The following is a 23,435-nucleotide window of genomic DNA, read 5'->3' as shown; positions in this document are numbered from 1 at the left end:
ATGTGCACATTGTTGCACTGACATCCTTGAGAAAATAAATTGTATGATTGGAAATGCATACATTTGTCTGCGTCATACTTTAAGAGTTTTTTCTGTCTCTTTGTTTGCATCGTGTCCTGCCAGTTAGTGATAATGGTTTGTCTGTCCTTAGTACTTATAAAAGTGAAACAGGCAGCTGACAGACCCTCTAATGTGAAAAATAGGCAACCGACACACCTTCACCACCAGGTGGTGCACGGTATCTTTTTGCTTAACAGTTAATGCTAAACCAGCCACAGAGGAAGAAGACCAGCTCATTCTTCTTCCCCGTGTACCGGGTGAGCTTAAATTTGTTTTCTAAACATTGCCTTCACATTTGATTATATGCATTTATATCATCTTTCACAACGGTAGAATGCAGGCATTTGGTTACACAAAAATACAGCAAATGCATACTCAAAGACGTTAATGTTAAATTAAGTAGCCTAACGTTAGGTGCGGATAGGAATTTGAACCAGGGAGGAGGGAGGAGCCGACTGTCAAATCATACCAAACCAAACCATCTATTTACGCACGACACATTCACTGATTCAGATTGTGATTTAAGTCGATGAAGTGAAGGACACTATTATTCAGGTTACTCACATAGCCGAATAGCCAATGCACTTTTCACAGCGGGTGAACAGCTCAACTCCGTTTACAGTTCTGAAGCGGAAGCTAGGCTAAGATAGCGGTAGTGCAGTAGTGCTCTTTGGTGATGTAAAACGAATATACATTTATTTTGTTTAACAACGACGTCTTAGAAAACAGAATATGCAACTATAGTCTGTACTATGTCAGAATAGCCTACATTAAACATACCTTATAAGACCGGTCTAGTGAGTTTGCGTGCCTGGTGTGGAAGTGACAGTGAAGGGATTTGCGTGGTGTGCCTGACTGAGCTCCGAAGCTCATTAGGAAAGTTATGATTTTAGCACCGAGGTGAAGTTAGTTTGATATTTGATATTCGGATATTCGACAGATATTCAAAAAAAAATGTATGCGGCCGGTTTCACCCCGTGTTTGCAGACTTGCTCCCAGCCGACCTTAGGGACCGTCTAAAAAGTACCTTCTGAATTACCTTCATAGTCTTCTTTGTCAATAGCTTTGACATCATGTGACCTAGTGACTCCAAACCGATTCAAAATAGTTATCCTATATGGGACTCATCAGACACACCTCTTTTTATAGTCACTATATGCACCAGGGTTCCCGCGGATCCTTAAAAAGTCTTAAAAAGTCTTAAATACAACTTTCGGTTTTTAAGGCCTAAAAAAGTCTTAAATTGGCTGGGATGTTTTGAATTTTCAAAAGGGAGGTATTAAATTTGCGTATGGGACCGCCAGCGGGTGCGCGAGGGCAAGAGAGCGAGTCAAATGTTTCCATCGGTTTTGTGTATTGTAGTGACTATAAGTCTGCGGGAGGAAGTGTAGTGGTTGCAGAGTGAAGATGTTTTTTCACGGGTGTGGTTAAAGGTGTGAAAACGGTAATAATACAGTATGTACAAATATGCCTGACGTTTTTGTGGTGTAGCCGAGGCCTGAGACATACGCAGGTAGCCCACGTGAGAAAGAGTTGGTAAGCCAGTTAGCGATAGAGTGGGCATACGTTCGAATTTTGGCCGGACATGGATTTTAAAAGTCCTGTCCGGCGCAGAGTTGCACTGGGCATCTAGAATCTTTGCTTGGACACAGCATCGTTTCACAAACTATGGACACGAAGACTGCTGGTAAAATTATGCGCAGTGCTTCTGTCACTCGTCTGATAATTTGCTGCGCAATTTATGAAGGAACCACGGACTGACAGAAAAAGAAATCAAACGTTTTCGCAATCAGGAGGAAATACTGTACATGTTAATTTGATCTGTTTGCATCTTTCCAGTGTGTGTTGCTGGCCTAGCCTAGGGAAGAAAATATCTGTCTAAGTTATAATACCTGTAATATCTGCCAGCAGCTTGATGGCAGCGTTTCCCAGTAGGCCTACTTCGCAAAAGTTGTGAAATATAACCGCATTTTTTTTTATGTCATAATATGTGCGTGCTTGAGATGAAACCAGCAGTTTTCAAGAGGATCTGTCTCTTAATTAATTTAAAACAAGTCAATGGTTTTACAATGTTTCAGTCAAGCTTTGGTTGGTTTAGATACAACTGGTATGCAAAATGTAAAGCAGTGGATTAACTTTAATTTGCTGTGCTGCATATGGGACAATAGATGATAGTAAATTATATAAAGTAGGCCTATTAAAATATTTAAATAGCTTAGTCTAACTTTGAAAAAAATATTGAAGGGAATCCAGTCCAGTGCACATGTCTTAGGCAAGTAGCCTAGGCTACTACAGACACAGGTGAAGAACAGTCAGCCTCAGCCAGTAAGCACAACCAAATATGTACAGCCGGCTTCAAAAGCAAGCAGCCCAGACCCTAAAATTGGGCATTCATAGCTGTGAAGGTAATTCACACAGAATTATTTTTCTTTCGCCAAAATATATTTGGTAACTTCTGTAGACATCCAAAATGGGGTGGGGGTTAAAATTAGTAGAAAAAAAACTATTGCATAAAACAGTTTTAAGTTGTCGCATGTATCTTTTTGCCGTGGTATAGTCTTAATTTTTCCATTTAGATGTCTTGAAAAGGTCTTAAAAGTCTTTAAATTTGCACTTGGAAAATGTGCAGATACCCTGATGCACACAGTATTTTATATAAATATTTTAAAGAAAATACATTATTTCCCATAAGGAATGGTCTCCTTTTTTTCCAATACCTCCCAAGCCATGTGACCTAGTGACTCCAAAACAATGCAGAATAGTTATCCTATATGGGACTCATCAGACACACCTCTTTTTATAGTCACTGTATGCACACTGTATTTTATATGAATATTTTGTAAAAAAAAATACATTATATCCTATATGAATGGTATTCTTTTTTCAATACCTCCCAAGTCATGTGACCTAGTGACTCCAAACATATGCAGAATTGTTATCCTATATGGGACTCATCAGACACGCCTCTTTTTATAGTCACTGTATGCACACTGTATTTTATATGAATATTTTGTAAAAAAAATACATTATATCCTATATGAATGGTCTTCTTTTTTCAATACCTCCCAAGTCATGTGACCTAGTGACTCCAAACCAATGCAGAATAGTTATCCTATATGGGACTCATCAGACACACCTCTTTTTATGGTCACTGTATGCACACTGTATTTTATATGAATATTTGTAAAAAAAAATACATTATATCCTATATGAATGGTATTCTTTTTTCAATACCTCCCAAGTCATGTGACCTAGTGACTCCAAACATATGCAGAATTGTTATCCTATATGGGACTCATCAGACACGCCTCTTTTTATAGTCACTGTATGCACACTGTATTTTACATTAATATTTTAAAGAAAATACATTATTTCATATAAGAAACAGTCTCCTTTTTTCAATACCTTCCAGGTCATGTGACCTAGTGGCTCCAAACCAATGCAGAATAGTTATCCTATATGGGACTCATCAGACACACCTCTTTTTATAGTCACTGTATGCACACTGTATTTTATATGAATATTTTGTAAAAAAATACATTATTTCCTTTGAAGGAAATTCAGAAGGTACTTTTTAGACGGTCCCTAAGGTCGGCTGGGAGCAAGTAGACAGGTCATCTGTTTGTACATTGTCTGCAAACACAGGGTGAAACCAGCCGCATAAAAAATGTTTTTGAATATCTGTCGAATATCCGAATATCAAATATCAAACTAACTTCACCTCGGTGATTTTAGCTAGGCTGTGTCAAGCCGGGAGTTATTTTTGGAGAGGTCAGGTCACTAGTATGCGTGTGCAATGTCCTTAAGTCCCGACTGTTCATGCAAAGCTGACATTAAATTCGTTTGAAGCGCCATGCAGTACTACAGACGTTACCGAGAGGTTGGAAGGATGGTGTTTTGGTGAAGAAAAGCTGTTAGTAGTAGTTAGTAGGCTAATTTAATGCCAGAGTATCTCTTCTGCATTACTGTGGCATTTGGTTGTCTCGATCAAATGCCGTTTTATAATGTGTAACTTTATTAAACATCTCTATAACAACTCTTACAGGTTTTCTTCACTTTGTAGAGGAGGACAAACACCCAGCCATTATGCCAGACCTTTGGCAAGAAGCCATGGACCATGCTGTGGCCTTGGCTCGGAAGGCAGGAGGGGTGAGTAAATGTTGGGTACTAGTGCTGTCTCTTCAGTTCCTTTTTAAATCATGGTTGGTGTTATCTTGAAGTGTCCTGTGCTATTTTATTCCTCTCTCCACAGATTGTCAGGGAGGCGCTGCAGAATGACATGAAGATCATGTGCAAGAGCTCCTCTGTAGACCTGGTCACCAAGACTGACCAAAAGGTGGAGCAGCTCATCATCGCCTCTGTCAAAGAGAAGTTTCCCACACACAGGTACCCTTTGACATTATAATGATAGCTAATCATAACTCAATTCAGGTGCCATATAGTGCAGCAAACCACATTCAGAAGCTAACAGTGACTTCTGACATGCACCTGCACTTTAGGATAGTTGAAATTGGGATAGTTTCTGATTGGGGACTGAGACAGATGGTGAGGGGAAATGTAATTATTGTAATGTAATGTAATTATTGGCATGTCACTTACAGATGATGAGCAAGGGTCACAGGGGGTATGTCCCATCATGTGCAACTTACAACTTGTGCAGTTATGCTACAGTACAGTAGTATTTGGGTCATTCCACGTCAATTCAACCAGGGCCCACGCACTTAGGTCTCAAAAAATTCAGGGTCTGAACAGCAGACCTCACAAGTCTGAAAAATCATTTTGGTTCTCATTTTCAGAGCACCCAAACACCTTGTGGGAATATACAAAGATTTTTTAAATATTTTTTTCTTTATTCTCCATGATCCCTTCTTTTTAAAAACACCAATTTGACTTGCCTTATGCAAATCTTTCTTCTTTACTTTCCACCCTGAACATGGGCAAAATCTCATGCACCATTGAGATCAATATGTTTTGTATAGAGTTACCACAGGTTACTCTATACAACCACAGGTGGCACTGTGGTAACTACATGTATATAAAACATATTGATCTCAATGATGCATTTTGCCCATGTTCAGGGTGGAAAATAAAAAAGAAAGATTTGCATAAGACAAGTCAAATTGGTGTCTTTAAAAAGAAGGGATCATGGAGAATAAAGAAACAAATATAAAAAAAATATATTTGTATATTCCCACAAGGTGTTTGGGTGCTCTGAAAATGGGAACCAAAATTATTTTTCAAACTTGTGAGGTCTGCTGTTCAGACCCTGAAGGGATTTCTTTTTTGTTCATTGCTTTTTGTGAGAGTGTGTCTACTTATCTCAATAAGGAAAATACATTAAGAGTACAAACATGTTTTCTGAAGGCCTAAACAGAGCCCAGCCAAAAACTCCAATAAAATGTTGATCAACTTTGAGGGACAGCTATGACCATGCAGGATAATCCAGACCAAACGTGGCGATTTTGCTACATACTATTTCTATTGATGTACCAGCATGCAAAATTTGAGCCTCCTACATGGTTTAGTTCTTGTGCTTTGGGCTTGTGAACTTTGACAAAAAAAAGAGGCCGAACAAAATCAACACCCCCCTCCCCCTGTACAACTTGCTGTATCTTGGAAAGTATTGATCTTACATAAAAGTAATTTTACAGTGTGTCTCCTGGGTAACATAGGTACACCTGGTAATTTTTTCAGAATTTTTTGAGACCTAAGTGCGTGGGCCCTGGTTAAATGACCCATTTGCATGTCCAAAATACTGCATTTTTGCAGTAAAGTACAGTGCTGTGCAGTACAATGGATTTTTTTTTGTGTCCAAAATGCTGCATAAGAACTGCAAGTATTTCCTCCAAAACTGGAGTTTTGATACTCAGAAAATTGCAGTTTTGACACTTGAAGTAATGCAGTTATTTTGTACTACATCTCTGCACCTGAATTGCTGTTTAGGAGAAAAACCATTTGCTGTAGAGACCATTTATGGTAGTACTTGAGGGTCTGTGAAAGTGGCTTGGGTCATTAAGTGGCAATGTAACTTTTGTCTGTGTGCGTCTTAGCTTCATAGGAGAGGAGTCTGTGGCGGCTGGGGAGCCCTGTGTTCTTTCAGACAACCCAACCTGGATTGTTGACCCTGTGGACGGGACCACCAACTTTGTGCATGGGTATTACAAAGTTTATGATATAATGATTATTTTAGCACCAAGACCCTGGCCAGAGTTTCACTTGTAAAGATAAAAGAAAACGGTGAATTCATAGCATTTTCTCTTCGCTCTTTTCTGGGTCAACACAGATACCCATTTGTAGCCATTTCAATTGGATTCGCTGCTAATAAGCAGGTGAGGCCAATGATATACTGTCTTGATTTCAGTAATGTATTCATATGTCCTCGATTCTTGTGAATGCGTGTGCTTTCATTCTCACCTCATTCACCCGCAGCTTGAGTTTGGAGTGGTTTACAGCTGTCTGGAAGATAAAATGTACACAGCTCGGAAGGGCAAGGGTGCTTTTTGCAATGGTGAGCCTCTACAGGTCTCTGACCAGACAGGTGAGGCAGAACGGATCGCCTTAATAAAAATCTCAGGTTTACCTGTTGTATCAGATTCTTTAGTTTTAAAGAAAAATGGATGACACTGTAGGAGGACTAATCGTATTTTCTACTAAAAGCAATCTCATCTTTATTTCAGATATCAATCAGTCCATCATCGCCACAGAGTTTGGCTCTAACAGAGACCCTGAAGTTGTTGACAAGATCTTTTCCAGCATGAGGAAAGTCCTATGCCTCCCTATACACGGGTATGGATCAGCAAACACGTACTGTACTGTAGCCTCAGATTTGATCTATTTCTGTGAGTTTAGACTTATTCTCCTGCTCCTGCTCCAGGGTCATGACTCAGGGAACATGAAATGTACATCCTCTGTGTGGTAAAAGTCAGCTTTAGTTCGTGAAGACAACAACGTCATTACATGTAAATGTAGAATGTTTTGTCTTCTACTTTCTCTGGATCCTATGGTGTAAATTCTTTCCCTTATCTGTGCAGGATGCGAGGTGTAGGTACGGCGGCCACCAACATGTGTCTGGTGGCAGCAGGCTGTGTGGAGGCCTATTATGAGATCGGCATTCACTGCTGGGATATTGCTGCTGGCGCAGTCATCGTGTCTGAGGCAGGTGGAGTCCTTATGGATGTGGAAGGTAAGTTATCTTCTTACAGACAAAACTGGTATGTATGCTCATGGCCCCAATGTGTATACTTGGGTTAGAAGTGTGTGTATCATGAACAATTAACTCCCTGGATGCACAATGCACAAGATAACTGACTAGTTGTTGGGGGGGGACTTGGCGTATTCTTGGTCTGAAGCGCCTGGTATTCAGAATAGTTGTATATGTCTATTTCTTGTTACCGGTAATTCCATAAAATAGCATTTGTGCCAACGTAATTCTTTGAAATCAATTCAACTTAACTCTCAAACACACACGTGGCATGTTTGCAATTGTGAATATTGAGGTTTGTTTACCAACCAGTTTATTCAGTGCATTAGAAGATTAACTTGACCTTAATTATTCTCAGGAGGACCATTAGACCTCATGTCCAGAAGAGTGGTAGCCGCAAACAACAAGACAATCGCACAAAGACTGACCAAAGAGATCGAGGCATATCCCGCCCAAAGAGATGACGCCCCTATAAACTCAAAGGAATGAAGCCATGGTTTTTTTAAATTGGTTAAGGTGATGTGTGTGTGTGTGTGTGTTTGTGGGGGGAGGGGGGGGGGGGGTAATTTTATTTGTGTTATAGGCTCTGATGTACAGCAATAGTGAATGACAAGAAACAGTAATCTGTTGTTATAGTGAAAGTAACACAATGGTTTAATGGGGTTTAGTTCTTGCATAATTTAAGATAAACACTGACAGTATAAATTATATTTTGTATTCTGCATTGTGCACATGCCCAGTTATTTAATTACACGATTTTGAAATACAAACTATGAAAAGACCTATGTCCCAAGTTTCTTGTCATCTTTTCACTTTTCTGTGGTTAGTTTAGTAGAAAAATAAAAAATATATGTGAATATCGAACTAATGTGTACCATGTACTCAGTCAAAAGAGTGAAACAGTAATATTAGTAACAGTATTTTCATCTGGTCTTTCAACGCCTCATGGATTTGAGGATGGCCACACTTACTATCTTTGTCAAAGTGCAAAACAGTGCTCAACACAATGCATTCACTGTAAGGTGTGGTACTGCAACCACGTAAAAAGATAAGAATGAAGACATTAATAACTTACAGCCCACAAAAAACTAGCTTCACATACTTAGTAGTCTTGTAAATGCAAACCAGCACCTCTGAGGGGTATGCTACGAAACACAAGTGGTACGGAACACCCAAGGCAACTTCAAATTCAGCAAGCAGAGGCAAATGTTTGCATCCTGACCTTGTTGATTGCCATTTTGTAAACAATTTAAAGTGAACAATTGCCTTTTTGTTCAGAAAAAAAATCAGCTTTTGTCATATATGAACATACCTCAGGTTTTATGCTCAACATACCACTAATCTGGCTTTGTAGTATACCCCCCTGGTCACAGAAAATCAATGAATGAGTATTCAAATCCTACAACAAAATGGAAAATATATAATCACAGTGATCACTAGATGGCGCTAACAGACAGACATTAATTATCTTGTACAGAAAGTACATGGAGTGCTTCAACAGTACTGCAGCCCTGAGAACTAACTGAAAACAGTACACTTGTGTTACCCAACCATAGGACACTTCACCTTCAATACATCTGCACTCCTTGTCACAAGCTGTCATTTAAAAACACGACATGAGGCCCAAGCAGAAGGACTTCTGTACAGCATACATGTGTGCCAGAAACTATTATTATGATGTTATTGGCCAAGAGCAGCTTGCCCTAGTCATTGAGTAGCAGCAGAAGTTGGGAGTCTTCTGACAGGCCCTTAGCAGGGCTTGCCTGTGGGGTGGACCAGGGGTTTCCCCCGGGGGGCCCAGGGAAGGAGGGGGAGGAGGGCTCCACTCTTCTGTTCCCGCTCCCACCCAAAGGACCCGCAGAGAGGTCCACAGTCGCACTCAGAATCTGAGGAGTAACACCGGAATGCATACGTTACATGAATTGATGGAACATTGGAGGGTGGATGCTTGCTACTACCCTAAACATTATTCAGACAGGCAGTAGCTGTGCTGTACAGGACTAGCGCCTCAGGATATAGCATTATGCTCAATAGGAACACATTAGTTTGACTCGCGCTTCATGCAAATGGCACTTTCCAAAAAGTTTATGATGAGAATTAATTTACCTTTCTTAGATGCTCTCTGTAAAGCTGGTCTGATTCTTGAGGTTGTTGCTGTGGAAACCGGATCCTCCATCTCTGTAACTCGGCAACCATCTCTTGGATGTCGAACAGGAGAGCAGGATCTAGGTGCTTCTGGTTGATCAGCTCAACAAGGCACTCTTTATAGTGCAACCTTTTGGAGGATGCAGATCATTATAATGGAGCTCTGACAGTAGTAGATACCAAAGATTCTAGAACAGAGCTCTGTTCTAGAATCTTTGGTAGATACTAATAGCAAAGATTCTAGAGCGCTCCGCTCCGCTCTAGAATCTTTGGTAATAGTAGAGGGTGTATGTATGCCATTTTTAAATGTTCATGTTTGGAGAGTGGTTGGACTGTCTTCAAATGTAATATTTGTTTACATATGCAAATTAGGTACTATCTACTCAAATATACACTAATTTGCATACATTTTCAACAGAAATCTATACTCTGAAATCTGTGGATAAAATCAGGTTCAAAAGTAGTGTTGTACTTTGTTGACCTTATATGATAATAAAAAAAATACTAAGTGGTGATATGCATTGCATTGCTGGATAACAATATAATTAAATATAGTTACAATAGCTTGAGAGTTTGTCCATATCTTTTGAAATACATCTTCTACACCTTATTATCTTCACACAATTTCCTCAAGTAGTTAAAGGTTGCTGTTGTGTCACATGCAGTACAGTCTGGCTGACCATGAAGGAGTTACTGTAGGACGGTGATCACTTACGAACAGTAGCCACTGTACTCCAGGAGCGCAGGGCGTCCACACGGCTCCTCTTTCGTACCGCCACTCTCTTTGTGCTCCAGTACCCCACACGCACCTGCACCACAGACCCCCCAATGGCACCTACTCAATTTCAATTGTCATTTATCCATTTCATAATTATATGTATTTACTTTGTAACAGAAATAATAGGCTTATACTGGCACAAACATCTCTCCATTTATAGGGTTAGGAGCTTATCCAACTTAATACGTCAACATACTCAGAAGGCCTATGGATCATTTTCTTGCACATTCTACCTTTCCAATAGGGCAGATACCAGATAACTGCTCTCACTGATTAACCTTTTCCACCAACAGAGAACTGGCTCCGTTATGATTCATGCTCTAGATGTTGAACTATTTGGAGCCTTCCGGTTGGGATGGTTTTGGTTTGGAGCTGGTATACCAAAAAAATAGCTGGTTGTTTCATGTGAACCGTAGTGGCCGTGTGAATCTACAATTCAGTTATGCACGTAACACCGTCTGTTGATGAGACATTCCGTTGCGTTCAAAAATGCCACGCCCACACTAGATTACTAGTGTTTCCCCAGGTCCGCAGGCTACCTGCCCAATCAGCAACGAGAGGGGATGACACTACAGATTTGAAACCGAAAGGACCTAAAGTAAACGGTAGGAGCACTGCCTGCAAACATCAAAAAATGCAGAAATTAATTTAGTAGGAAGTAACATCAGGAATCTCTGATCAATGTGACTGGTTAGGCTGGACCAATGATTTCAAAGTTAACACTATGTCTACGCCTGTCACCACGCTAGCTTGTAAACGAATCCATCATGACTGACCAAGAGTCTTGCTTGCCTGGCTATCACTGACAAGGTTCAAAGAATTCTGAACGGAACCGGTTCAAGAACCAGTTCTTTGTTGGTTGTAAGAGTATGGTCTGAGCGTACCTCTCCAGTTCCTGCCCGCTGCTCCGTGTTTGTGCCGTAGGAGGAGGGGGCTGGACACTCGATGACACTGGAGGGACAGAGAGGACACGTCACTCAAGTGCTTTTAATTTTTTTCTTTCCATCAGATAAGTGGCCTGGTGGCCTCAGAGTGTGTGTTTGGGGGGGTGAGGTGGGGGGAGATGACCTGTAATAGCCTCTGCAGCCTATGAACACTCCAGTCTCTCAGGTGGTACAGGCAGTCCCTGGGGTGGTGGGCATGTAAACCCTTAGTGGCACACTCTGCAGAAAACCCGCAAGCCTGTGGATATGAAACATGTTCACATGCACAGGTGCACACACACACACACACACACACGTGTGCATAAAAATAACAGATGGTGAAATTACACCACTGCACAATCACAAAACAGACTTCAGGAAATGTGGCTTACGGAGCCAAGCTTGAACGGTCGTCCACAGCCCCCACAGAACTCATGCTGGCACTGGGTGCATTTGAAGTGAAGACATCCACCTTTGGACAGGTAGAAGCGGAATTTGCACTTGGGGCAATCTATGGAAGACGCAAAGACAAAGACAAATGAAGGGAATCCAATTAAGAGTGAGCAACTGAACATCATTACCACACACTTGGGGAAGATAGGCCACATATAAAGGGTGAACTGTGTATGTGTGTATATACATATATATATATATATATATATATATATATATATATATATATATATATATATATATATATATATATATATATATATATATATATATATATATATGAGCCTACGGTATATACAGATGAAGGCCGTGTATGGGGGTGATGATGTCCTACCTATTTTGTTTCTGCTCATGAGGTGCTCTAGCCGTGTGTTCTGGTACTCTGGGCTGTTGTGGAGCTGCCACTCTTTGAACCGCTCACAAGACAGGCCCTCGTGTTGGGGAGCCCACTGACACACACACAAATTTAATTATTTTAAAAGAGGCATTGCACAATAATGTCTAGATGTTCTCAAGTCTTAATCTCTATGCATTGGTGCTTTATCTAAGAGAGTGCGAGAGTATGTGTTTCAGAAATTATTTACATAACGGGTGTTTGCACTTGCATCTGTGCTTGTGTGTGTGTGTGTGTGTGTGTGTGTGTGTGTGTGTGTATTTGAGTGTGATTAAGCTACTCACAGCAGTCTTGCACTTGGAACAGGTGCTCTTGCCACAGCTGGGGCAGTCCATCCTCAGCCGATCGGCCTCATGCAGCAGTCCAAAGCAGCACTGCAAAACACACACAGATTCAAGACTCAGCCTTAGGGCATGACTGCGCATGACTGCACAGGGCTGTCTGGCTCTGTTTACAGTGGGGATAGGCATGGGGCCAGATGGGGGGTGAGGGCCTCTTACATGGGCACACCAGCGGAAGTTTGGCATCTCCTGAAGTGCCCGGTCCCTCAGCTTCCTCTGGAACAGCTCATGGGTCTCCAGGTCAAGGTAGTGCCTTATCTGGAAAACGCAGACCACATGGGGGCATTTCAACTATGGATGCGCCAAGTCCAGCTGTGCCATATCATGGCGTCCATCACATACTGCCGGGTGCCGTATCATATTGTCCATGATATTATAATTGATTATGTTTACATTCTCACTGGATTCTTCTGAATTTGTGAATAAAATTCATATTCCACATATACTAGCTCAAGATAAAGATTAAGTTTTACTGTTTGTGTTTGCATGGCTTGTATTCTGAATGTTCTGAATCCTAACTGCTCTGCTGGCTTAAGACTGTATGCTGATGATACTTGTGAGAAAAAGATCGAACGAGTCGAATGGTACTCTCATATCGTTACCATAACTATAAATACCATATAGTTTAGATATCATTTGAACAGCCACACCAGTTAAGTCATTACCCAAATATCAATGTGACATTGTGTATTTACATCTTATTAATTCATGTGTGTGGCCTGGCTATGTAAATGAGCACAGTAATATACAGTGATGGCCAAAAGTGTTGGCACCCATGCTAAAGTTGACTGAAAAGAGGAATATAAAATCATCTTTTGGAAATTGATCTTAATGCCTTAAGTGAAAAATGAGGAAATATCTAACCTTTAAGGACACCAATTTTCTTAGTGAATGAATAATGTATCATAAATAAATAAATGTTCTTCCTTAAAATACAGGGGTCATAAGTATTGACACCCCTATGTTAAATTCCCATAGAGACAGGCAGATTTTTATTTTTAAAGGCCAGTTATTTCATGGATCCAGAATACTGTGCATCCTGATAAAGTTACCTTGGCCTTTGGAATTAAAATAGCCCCACATCATCACATACCCTTCACCATACCTAGAGATTGGTATGGTGTTATTTCAGTTAGCCTATTAGCTGGTTTGATTTGCATTGAGCTCAATGAGCATGAGAAGGGTATGTGATGATGTGGGGCTATTTTAATTCCAAAGGCCAAGGTAACTTTATCAGGATGCACAGTATTCTGGATCCATGAAATAACTGGCCTTTAAAAATAAAAATCTGCCTGTCTCTATGGGAATTTAACATAGGGGTGTCAATACTTATGACCCCTGTATTTTAAGGAAGAACATTTATTTATTTATGATACATTATTCATTCACTAAGAAAATAAATTGGTGTCCTTAAAGGTTAGATATTTCCTAATTTTTCACTTAAGGCATTAAGATCAATTTCCAAAAGATGATTTTATATTCCTCTTTTCAGTCAACTTTAGCATGGGTGCCAACACTTTTGGCCATCACTGTATGTACTCATTCTAACTAACTAAATATAGAGAATGACTACCCACTGATTGACATGCTAAATGTTTACAATATTTTCATTAAATGAAAATATAATTTAAAAGAAGGGTGCAAAGCCAGCCAACGTCAGTGTCTTGTTCATAAACTAAAATAAACACTTGTGTGGGGGCACAAGGAGTGTAGGAGAAATGAGTAGTCTCACTGATGTTTGTGCTTAGGCACATACTTGTTGTATTACATTAGCAAATACATTTTTACCTAGATATTAAACTGTGTTTAGTTAGACTTTGCACTTCGCTTTTCAGCAGGGGAAGTTTGAACACTCTAACAAAAGATCCCACTCCCCAACTACCTAAGGTTTTAAAATTCCATGGATTTCATGAACCCAGACCCATAGAAAGATATGGCTCTTACTGTACCTACAGAAGGGTTAAATTAGGGCCTTAGCTGACCTGCGTGTCCAGGAGACTGAAGTACTCCATGGACTCCTCCATGCTCTGAGGTCCATGCACGTCCGGCTTATTGCACAGGGGACAGACGGCGTGCACAATGTTCTTCTCTTTGATGACGGAGGAGAAATAGGCTTTAAAGCAGCTCTCGCACAAGGCACACAAGCAGTGAGTCATGGTGATCATCTACAGTCGAGACAAAGAACAAAAAGGACACAGCCAGAGAGAGAGAGAGACAAAGAGAGAAAGGAGAGAAAGGAGAGCGGTGACGCAGAGCAAAGAGGAAAAGGTCACCACTTCTCTCGAACTTCAGATAAAATCCACATCGCCCAAGGAGAGCAGCTGTCTGGGCGTCAGACCTCGAGTCTCGCTCGGAGACAAGCTCGGGGATTACCGCCACCGTGTCTTACCTTGCTGAAGCACACTTGCTCCTGGCAGATGGGGCACTCATGAGAGAGGTACTTGAGGGCAGAGGGCAGATCGCGGCACGCCTGCACCGCCTCCAGCACATCCGCCGGGCTGAACGTGTGCCCCTCCATCGACAGCAGGCTCTTGAACATGGCCGCCTTCTCACCCACAACTCCCTCAGGCATCTGGATCTGTGAAGAGACAGATAAGATCAGCACTTCATGTCTTGTCAATGCAACTGGGCAAATTAATTTTGTAAAAAGCAGTATAAGAGTAATAGAAAACAAACACTTTTAGTGGTTTTAAGTGCCAAGGAAATCTCCAGATCCAGTGGGCTGGTTTAAACAAGATGCTGAGAGGCAGCGGGGCACAGAGGCCATATGAAGCCTAAGAGCTCGGGCTCTTCTTTATCTTACCTGAGAGCGATCAAACTTCTTCACCTGGATGGGGAACTGTTGCTCGTTCCACCCGATCACCCGATTTGGCTGTCTCAAAACCTGCCTGACATCTGAGGAGAAACACAACGCCGTGAACTAAGGCTGTGAACGTCTCCTGTTCATTCATCACACTATTTGTATGAAACAAGGATGAATTACACTTATTATGATAATCACATTATGAGATGTAGAATTTATCGGTGTTGAGAAACCATAAGCTAAGCGCACATCAAGTGCAAAAGTAAGTTGCAAATTGCACTGCCGTCAGTCCTGGTGATTGGTTTGTGGAAGAAAGAAGAGAAGAAAAGAAAACCACAGTTCTAGATCCAGTCATGAGAAGCAAAACACTAATTAACGGAACTGAAGCTCCTCAGTGATATCTACTGTGAGAAAGGAGAACGTAGGAAAGCAAAATAGGCAGAGCAAACCTTAACGACAGCTCAGACACCGATTTCAACATGTTAAATGTGCCGTAACCAAGCTGACACTACTGCGCACACCGTTGGCCAACGATCACTCATCAACCGGCTCGATGTTATTAGACGCCCTGCAGTCGGCTTGGTGGGCCCTGGGCTTTAGCCCGAAAGTTCACACGTGCGTACCCCTAGGATCGCGGAACGTGACGTAGGCTTGGTCCGGAAGAGTGGCGGGATAAGTCACGTCCACAACCTCCCCGCCACCGTTGTGCTTGCGCTGGAAGTAGATGGTCAGCTTGTTCTTCATGCGGCTCGGGGAGACGCCGCGGGGCAGGTGCTCCACCACCACAGTGTGATGGTCATCCAGCAAGCCTGCGGCATCATGGGGCTGTTCAGCTGGCCCTGGCCTCCTCCACGCCTCTGGGATGTCTGCCCAAGACACAAAGCCATATCTTCAGTCCATTCAATGACATTTCAATATTAAGCCATTAAGAGTAAGGTAATTACGCTATGGCCAAGAGACAGTTAAGATGTTACATTTCACAGGGCACATGGTCTCCTTTCTACCAGACTCAACTACATAGATCTGATTTGAGAACAGTTTTAGAGGAGCATTCAGGCGTTTTTTTTTTTAGCATGCTTGTTAGCTCAATATTGAATGGACTTCTGTAGTTTTTGTCCCTAATGAAAGTACGGAAGTATGTTAATAAGTAAGACTGATTAAAAATATCAGTCAAACATGAAAACCACAAAGAGATCAAGGCGTTCCAGAATTCAAAAGTGAGCACACACCACCGTCTTTGGTCCCCAGCTGGTATATGTTAACAACTTTCTCCAGTTGCAGGCTCTTGAACAAGTTGTCCACGTCTTCCAGATTAGAGGGAGCGACGTTTGGAACTGAGACAAGACAGAGACAACTGAGACAACAGCAGAATTACCATTGATTGGATGAGTCACACGGAAAAGCACTGATTAAAGAATCAACACATCAACAAAGCCTTCTTAGCCAGCTGCTAACGTTAGAGAATGAAAAAGATCAACGGCCAAGTAACGCAATGCCTCATACAGATCTGGATATTTCCGGACAAACAGCGTGTGGAGTGAAGTGTAAAAAAGAGCACGACAAAGAGGGTGGCAGGCGGCCCCTACCAGAGGCACTTTGCAGAAATGGGTTGGTGGGGTGGTGCGTCCTGACCGCCGGATCCTCAAACATGATGCCCATGTCCAGTAGCTCCTGTGTGTACGACCGTCTCACCACGCCGACGGGATCGCTGGTGGCCAGGGACTGACTGGACTTTGAACTCTTGGGCAGAGCTAAGGATGACATCATGTAGTTAAAGGATGGGGTGGAATGACCAGGAGGCAACAGTACACAGTACAAGTGTGCACACAAGGCAAAACAAGGGCATGCAGGACTGCCGTAGCAGCATGAGAGGACAAGAGAGAGACAGTCGAGAGAGACGAAAGGACAGAGATGAATGGAGAGTGTGCTGTTTTTCTGGAAAGTACTCACTGTTGCTATTAGGCTGCAATACAGATGCAGAGGTCCTCCTGTGTGGCTCACTTGGGTTTGGTGGTGAAGCTGTACTGTTTGAGTATGGCCAACTAAAATAAAAGGACATCAACAGAATAATGTTAGGCTGTCCATCTCTCTCACACACACACACACACACACACACACACACACACACACACACACACACACACACACACACACGTTTTCTGAATGACAGAAAGTACAGGGACTCACGTGCCAGAGGAAGAGGCATGACCATCAGCCGACCCAGTGAGTGGGGGCAGAGCAGGCGTTGACAGAGTCACAGACTTCACCGGGTACGCTGTGAACAGTGGAGTTTCCCTTTGGAATGCAGCCCTCATCTCCTCCAGCACTATGGACAGACTGGACCAGCCCTGTCGCCCAATTCAAAACAAACAAACAGAATTTGGAACTCCCTCAAAGGCATTGGAGAAACATATGTTTCTTGTGTGTAAATACCATTACACAAACATCCTTTCCACTGAGGATCTAGTGGAAGTCCTGCCTTCGTAGCTTCTTCCACAGACCATCTCTTGTTACACCATCTGTCACAGTAGTTAAGAACACAAAGGCCCTTTTTCGGTCCTCAAGAACTCACTATTTTCCAGTTGTTCAGACAGTGAAGATGCACATGGCCGCTCGCATCCACGAAACTGCTCTTAGTGTTGATCACCATGAAGACGGAGGGCCACACACAGCACTTGGGGGGACTCTGGGGATGCGTCTCATGGATCCATATACGAACAGGGATGTTGTATGTGTTGCCTAAACAAACCAAATGCAATAACTGCTCATTTGCAAAGCAAAGGACACTGATAAATTAGATAGAAAATTATTTATTCATATTTGATGAGTCACATGGAGAGCCATAAGGTTGACTGTACCTTCATAGACAACAGGTATAGTGCCACCCAAGTAAACTAACTTCTTCTTCTCATTATTAGGGTAACCTAGGATACGAGACAGGACACAAGAGAAGACAAAACATGGCCCAATGGCTGCAGACACATCTCTGTGTCCAGATAGGGACACCACAGTTTGTGTTGTTTCCTTTTTTTTAAATTTGTTACACGATGTATTGAAAATAACACAACTTGCATTAAAAACAACACAACTTGCACATCTCTGTGTCCAGATAGGGACAACACATTCGTTTTAACAGTGTACATTTTAGGCCTAGGACTTGCATTCACTTCATCTCTCAATGCAAGGTTAATCCACTTTGCTTCTGTAGTGGTGAGCATAACCTAAGTGTCACGCTCGGCCCAAAAATAGCACTTCAGTAAAAAACTCAACCCACACTTTCTTGATACAAAAATGCAGATAAGCTTCAATACAAAGTAAAAAACATATAATTTAAGCATAGAGGCATTCACTTACAGTCACATTGTACTTACTGTAAAAATCAACATGTAGATTAAGATCTGTGTAAGTTGTTATGGCACTCTGAATGTCAGCCAGGACCTCATTAGGGAAGCAGTAGTTGCACTGAAATATAACAAATCAGGATGAAAAACAATTACACCCCAATGAAAACATCACACTGTGAAAATGCTAGGTGGAAGCAAACTATAATGGAACAAAAATATGCTGTTTTATTCACACCAATCTGCCGAGGAAGAAGATGATGAAGAACTGCCTTCTGTACCTTCTGACAGACAGTACTATTTTAGTATATTTAGTATATTCTTTATCTTCTACTGTCCTTATTGCTTAGTTGTGTTTTTTATATTATATACTTTTAATTACTTTTTTCTGCTGTTAGTGAATGTGTGTGTGATGTCTGTATGCTACTGAGACCTTGAATTTCTCCTGGGGATCAATAAAGTATCTATCTAGTACTAAATTGCATAAGTTAATTTAATTAAAGTAGGCTATAATTAACACAAAAATATTGCTTCAGCTTTATTTAATATGTTTGTTGTGCATTCAATGCACCAGAATGGGGAAGAAGGCTAACTCTGGTTCTCATTTGGGACATCCGAGAAAACAGCCTGCGACGGTGTTGCTGAAACCACTCGTTCTGTCTAACCATTTCTCTATTTGTAATAGGCTACTGTCACACCTGACAACTGTCAACATGAAAAATCCCTTCTAGCCAGCTTGCAAAGTTCCTACATGCACTTCGTGGGTGCAGTAGTAGTAGCAACAGCTTATGGACAAGTGGGGTAGGGTAGGGTAAGGTAACAGCAAAACAAACAACCGCCCCATTTAATCTACCAACAACACAACAACGAGTGTGACATAAGGAGACTGATTATGTTTAATGAATCCACTGTATTGACAGATCCGTTTACAACGCAAATAACCCAATCATCATAACAAATAGGTTAGTTAGCATGGAGTAGGTAACGTTAACGTTGGGTTTTGTTGTAAATTAGCCTGGCTAACTTTGCACATACCTCAGCAAGTGTGTCATACTCCTGACCAGCAGTTACTCGCGCCATGTTACGTGTTATTGCATGAAGAACACTGCAGATTAGGCAGCTTTTATGTCAAAGACAGTAAAACGTGAAAATAAATCCATGTACACAATGGTTTTAACTTTACTGCAAGCCATTAGCAGGCTGGCTAGTTTCGATTTCTTTGGACAAGCTGTCATTACGTCACTGGGTCTGCAGGCCGATGAAGGGTACTACTTCCTGCCATTTTATGTGTGGCATGGGCAAAGTGGGTAGTATCAGACTTTGCTACCAGCTAACGGTTCCAGTCATGCAACTATAACTGTTAGACATCTCGCAAGTTTGTTTGAAACTGTTGTCAACTAAATCAGATTACTTTCTTTAAGTTTTGATATTTGTATGTGTTATTTTGTAACAGTGTCTGTTGTGGGTGAAAGTGCTTGTAGCGGACACTAGATGTCAGTATTACACTCTAGCGATGAGGACGAGTGAAAGCGTGACGAATACAAAAGGGATAGCCTACAAAATAGTACAAATAGCCAAGTCTACAACACAAACAAAAGGGGGAAATAAAATAGACGTGTACTGGCACACTCCTTTTCTATAACCAAAAAAAACAAATGCCAATATCTGTTGAAATATGGATTCAATCAACTGGCTAATGATTGTAGCCTATTCAGCTTCTGTATCATTATTTTGTTTCAATTGTTTTATGCTGGTTTGATGGTGTATTTTTAAAAGAGAAACACAGACACATCATAGGGCTGATTACTTGCTCTTGTCTCAATGAGAGGACACAGTTGGTATAGCATTGCATGGAGCAGTGTCTAAAGATGCGAGTTTGACTGAGAGAAACATATGGCCAGCAGAGAGAGAGACAGAGAGAGAGAGAGAGAGAGAGAGAGAGAGAAGAGCGCTGCTGTGAAAGTGGGAGATAGCCTCAGAAGTGAGACTAATGTCGTTTTCACAGAGTGGTGACAGTAAGACCCTTTTTCTGCTGATGACAATATCTACCTGCAGCCTGTGATCATGCCACAGTCAGTGTGAAGGTGACTCTCAAGAACAGCTACCAGCCAGCCATGGATTCTTTTCTGTGATGGTTATAGGACAAATCAGAGGGCTAGAGAAAGATTTTGACATTGACATTGACATCACTCATTCATTGGATTGCTTCAGAGTGACTGTGTGTGTGTGTGTGTGTGTGTGTGTGTGTGTGTGTGTGTGTGTGTGTGTGTGTGTGTGTGTGTGTGTGTGTTCCTGCGTGCATGCACAGGCACATGTGTGTGTGTGTGTGTGTGTGTGTGTGTGTGTTTTCTGTTTGTGTGTGTGAGTGTGGGCAACACATGCGTGTGTGTGAGTGAGTGCTGTGCACATCACGTGTGCAGGAAATATTCATTGACATGAAATGTTTGACATGTAACATGGCTCAGTCGACATCCACCCAGACAGAGATTGTAACATGAAGCTAACCCAGTCTAACAGTGGCTGAATTTCGGACAGCTTAATATATCCCGACACTTGTCAGGTCATTTGTCTGCCACGCTCCGTGGCTGACTCTCTTCACCTGGGCAACCACACAACTGCAGCAAACCTGGAATGAGCTCTCCATGGTCCAGACCTCATTGTACCACTGCCCTACTTCCAGACAATGGACACACTCTTCACTGCACACACACTGCTCCACCATACACCTCTCATGGATGGAGGATGCAGCAGACACCCCGATGGCCCTGGAGTGAATTTACCCAGCTGTGCATTAGCCTCTTAACCCACCCTGGTCCCCTCCTCTGACCCATCCACATCTCTCGCACATGACACACACCAACACACGCACATATGTGCACGCACACATCCGCCACCTCCTACCAAGCACTTCTCATCCCCCTCCCACAGCCACCCACTGACTCACACACTCACTCATACACGCACACACACACACACACACACACATTACAGACACACACACACACACGTGCGCATGACCGCAAACTCTTTATTGGTTGTGGGTGAGGCGATACCCAAAGCTGTGGTGTACGTTTGAACCCCAGGATCAAACCGACCGCGGTGCAGCGGAGTGGCCCACTCCCCTCTGTCACACATCCCTCCTCTTCCACAATAAAGAAGTGGCTCACTGCGTTGTGCACTGCACGCTGTCAGAGCAGCCCACAGATGTCCTGTGCTCTTTAAATTGGTAAGGGACTGAAACTTTTCCAAACCTCAGATCCTAATGGCACACGGTGGGCTAATTAAAGCCATATGTAGGACACAGGGTATCTGGCACCACGGTCTGAAGTGGTCGATCTGCCATGGATTGAAGTGAACCAGATGGGTAAGACGTCTTTAGCTTTTTGTGTGGATAATTTGGAACAAGAAGCGAAACAGTTTTTTCTGCTTGTTTTCCAGCAATATTTGGTTGATGATCCTTGGGACCCCAGAACACTGGGGTACATGAAACTTGGTGGGCATGTAGCCACTAGGGCACATGAAACTTGGGCATGTAGCCCCACAGGCTTATAAGGAATAGAAGCTTGACCCCACGAAAACCGGGTAGTTCGAAAGCAGTTTCACAGGATAACTTGCCAACTGTTGCCCCTGTTACTGTTAAGATTACAAAATGTGTGTGATATGTTACCTCAGGGATGTGCATCAACCAATGTAAATGAAAGAATCGGGCACTTGCATCACCAATATCTTGTGGTGTGAAGGTGAGAACCGAAACTTGACATGTAGGATCACTATGACAACCACTGGGCACACGGCAAGTTTCAGGCAAGTTCTGACAGTTTTAAGCTTCCTGATAGAATGACTATATCAACCTAATTGATTAAGCCGCCATATTGGATTTTATCAAAACGTTTCAAAATGGTTCACAGGCCACAGTTTTGAATGAAGAAGTTTCACCAGCTGTCTACATGGCATTTACATTTTTGAAAGTGTTTACCTGTCACAGCCAATCAAAATTCAGAAGTGAAGCTGCCAAACAGGAAGTAAGATCAGCCAATGATCAATGGTGGTTGTTTAGTTATTGTCTTTGTAGACACGTTTCTGTTGTGACACCAAACTTCTATGGCAACACTGGCTTGGTCCCCTCATCGCTGCTTGCGATTTTCAAAAAGTGTTTCTATTCATTATCGGTTCACTGTAATATATTATATGAATGTGGAAGGGCTAAAATGTCTCCTAAATAATAAACTGTAAAATTGCATTAAAACAGTCATAGGTAATAATAAGTAAAACAGATCACGTTGATCAATGTTTCTACTAACCTTTTGTCGATGAAGGAGTAGTTTTGTTATTGGAGTCCAAAGAAAACATCAAAAAGGCATAAATGCCATGCAGTGTCTTCTGGTGAAAATCACTAGTACGGTGATAATCCAAACAGTTCTTTGAATCCCAAATGCAACCTCTGGCATTCACTCCAATATATCAGTCAGTCAATAAGACATTATGAGGTGTTACATTTGATATGTCCTACTGCTACTACTACTCTCCCTGCTGCATTCACATTATAGTGCTCAGAATGGTGAATTTGTCATCCTGCAAAAATGTATCATTTTTGAGGCGTTGTACTGGCAGGGACCAGCAAAACTGACTGTAGAAAGCAAGAGACCTTGAGAGTGTAGGAACTGTGTGTTTGTGTAAGAAGCAGGCGAGGAGAAGCTGACATAAGAGAGGATGTATAAGAGTATTTGCTTGCTTGTGTTTGTACACAAACAGGGGCTGGTACATATGATCTGGGAAAAGGCTAAAAAGGACTTGTCAGACTCACTTGGCCTGAGTGAAGGAGAACTACTAATGGGGTTTGTCATCTGCTAATGATCGCCCATGGCCGTGATGCGGAGAGGGTTTTCAGTGGTGGTGGTGGTGGGGGGGGGTCGTTGCAGACAGGGAAGAGATCCATAATAATTTGGCATGTCTTAATGAAAGCCAGTGGGCATTCCCTGACCACTGCAGAGAGGAG

At 42.0% G+C, this 23,435-nt stretch overlaps 2 protein-coding genes across 3 annotated transcripts; one reads left to right on the top strand and one right to left on the bottom strand.

The window, feature by feature from the left end:
- Positions 1-268: 268 nt before the first annotated feature.
- Positions 269-8,046, top strand: LOC143134499 (inositol monophosphatase 1-like). The gene is made up of 9 exons (XM_076294914.1): positions 269-317; positions 4,106-4,209; positions 4,313-4,446; positions 6,111-6,215; positions 6,344-6,389; positions 6,490-6,598; positions 6,738-6,846; positions 7,092-7,243; positions 7,620-8,046. The coding sequence occupies exons 2-9, from the start codon at positions 4,147-4,149 to the stop codon at positions 7,748-7,750; spliced, it is 849 nt and encodes a 282-aa protein (XP_076151029.1). The 5' UTR covers positions 269-317; positions 4,106-4,146; the 3' UTR covers positions 7,751-8,046.
- On the bottom strand, positions 7,885-19,655 carry LOC143134498 (uncharacterized). Of its 2 annotated transcripts, XM_076294912.1 has the most exons (21): positions 19,475-19,655; positions 18,470-18,560; positions 17,957-18,022; positions 17,671-17,837; positions 17,286-17,446; positions 17,049-17,140; positions 16,685-16,849; positions 16,328-16,432; positions 15,722-15,964; positions 15,099-15,190; positions 14,685-14,873; positions 14,278-14,460; positions 12,455-12,553; positions 12,239-12,328; positions 11,895-12,009; positions 11,500-11,618; positions 11,253-11,366; positions 11,069-11,135; positions 10,122-10,215; positions 9,368-9,536; positions 7,885-9,147 (listed from the first exon to the last, which is right to left on the bottom strand). In XM_076294912.1, exons 1-21 carry the CDS (start codon positions 19,517-19,519, stop codon positions 8,965-8,967), a joined length of 2,649 nt encoding a protein of 882 aa, XP_076151027.1. In that variant the 5' UTR covers positions 19,520-19,655; the 3' UTR covers positions 7,885-8,964. The 2 variants fall into 2 exon arrangements, with proteins under 2 accessions (XP_076151027.1, XP_076151028.1); XM_076294913.1 differs by lacking the exon at positions 7,885-9,147 and having other exon boundaries at positions 9,374-9,536; positions 10,122-10,241.
- Between the last annotated feature and the right edge of the window lie 3,780 nt (positions 19,656-23,435).

This window comes from Alosa pseudoharengus, unplaced genomic scaffold (genome assembly GCF_046254945.1).
Source record: "Alosa pseudoharengus isolate Yale_2024_CS ecotype anadromous, Long Island Sound unplaced genomic scaffold, YU_APseudo_1.1 YU_APseudo_1.1_scf_2, whole genome shotgun sequence".
NCBI classification, from domain to species: Eukaryota; Metazoa; Chordata; class Actinopteri; order Clupeiformes; family Clupeidae; genus Alosa; species Alosa pseudoharengus.
The sequence above is the reverse complement of the archived record's forward strand: the minus strand, read 5'-3'. Positions and strand labels throughout refer to the sequence as shown.

Coding starts and splice junctions, on each gene's coding strand:
- LOC143134499 (XM_076294914.1), top strand. CDS start 4,147: ATGCCAGACCTTTGGCAAGAAGCCATGGACCATGCTGTGGCCTTGGCT. Junction 4,210..4,312: donor TGGCTCGGAAGGCAGGAGGG/GTGAGTAAATGT, acceptor CTCTCTCCACAG/ATTGTCAGGGAGGCGCTGCA. Junction 6,390..6,489: donor GATTCGCTGCTAATAAGCAG/GTGAGGCCAATG, acceptor ATTCACCCGCAG/CTTGAGTTTGGAGTGGTTTA.
- LOC143134498 (XM_076294912.1), bottom strand. CDS start 19,519: ATGGCGCGAGTAACTGCTGGTCAGGAGTATGACACACTTGCTGAG. Junction 16,850..17,048: donor ATTGCAGCCTAATAGCAACA/GTGAGTACTTTC, acceptor TGTCATCCTTAG/CTCTGCCCAAGAGTTCAAAG. Junction 14,874..15,098: donor AGAAGTTTGATCGCTCTCAG/GTAAGATAAAGA, acceptor GTCTCTTCACAG/ATCCAGATGCCTGAGGGAGT.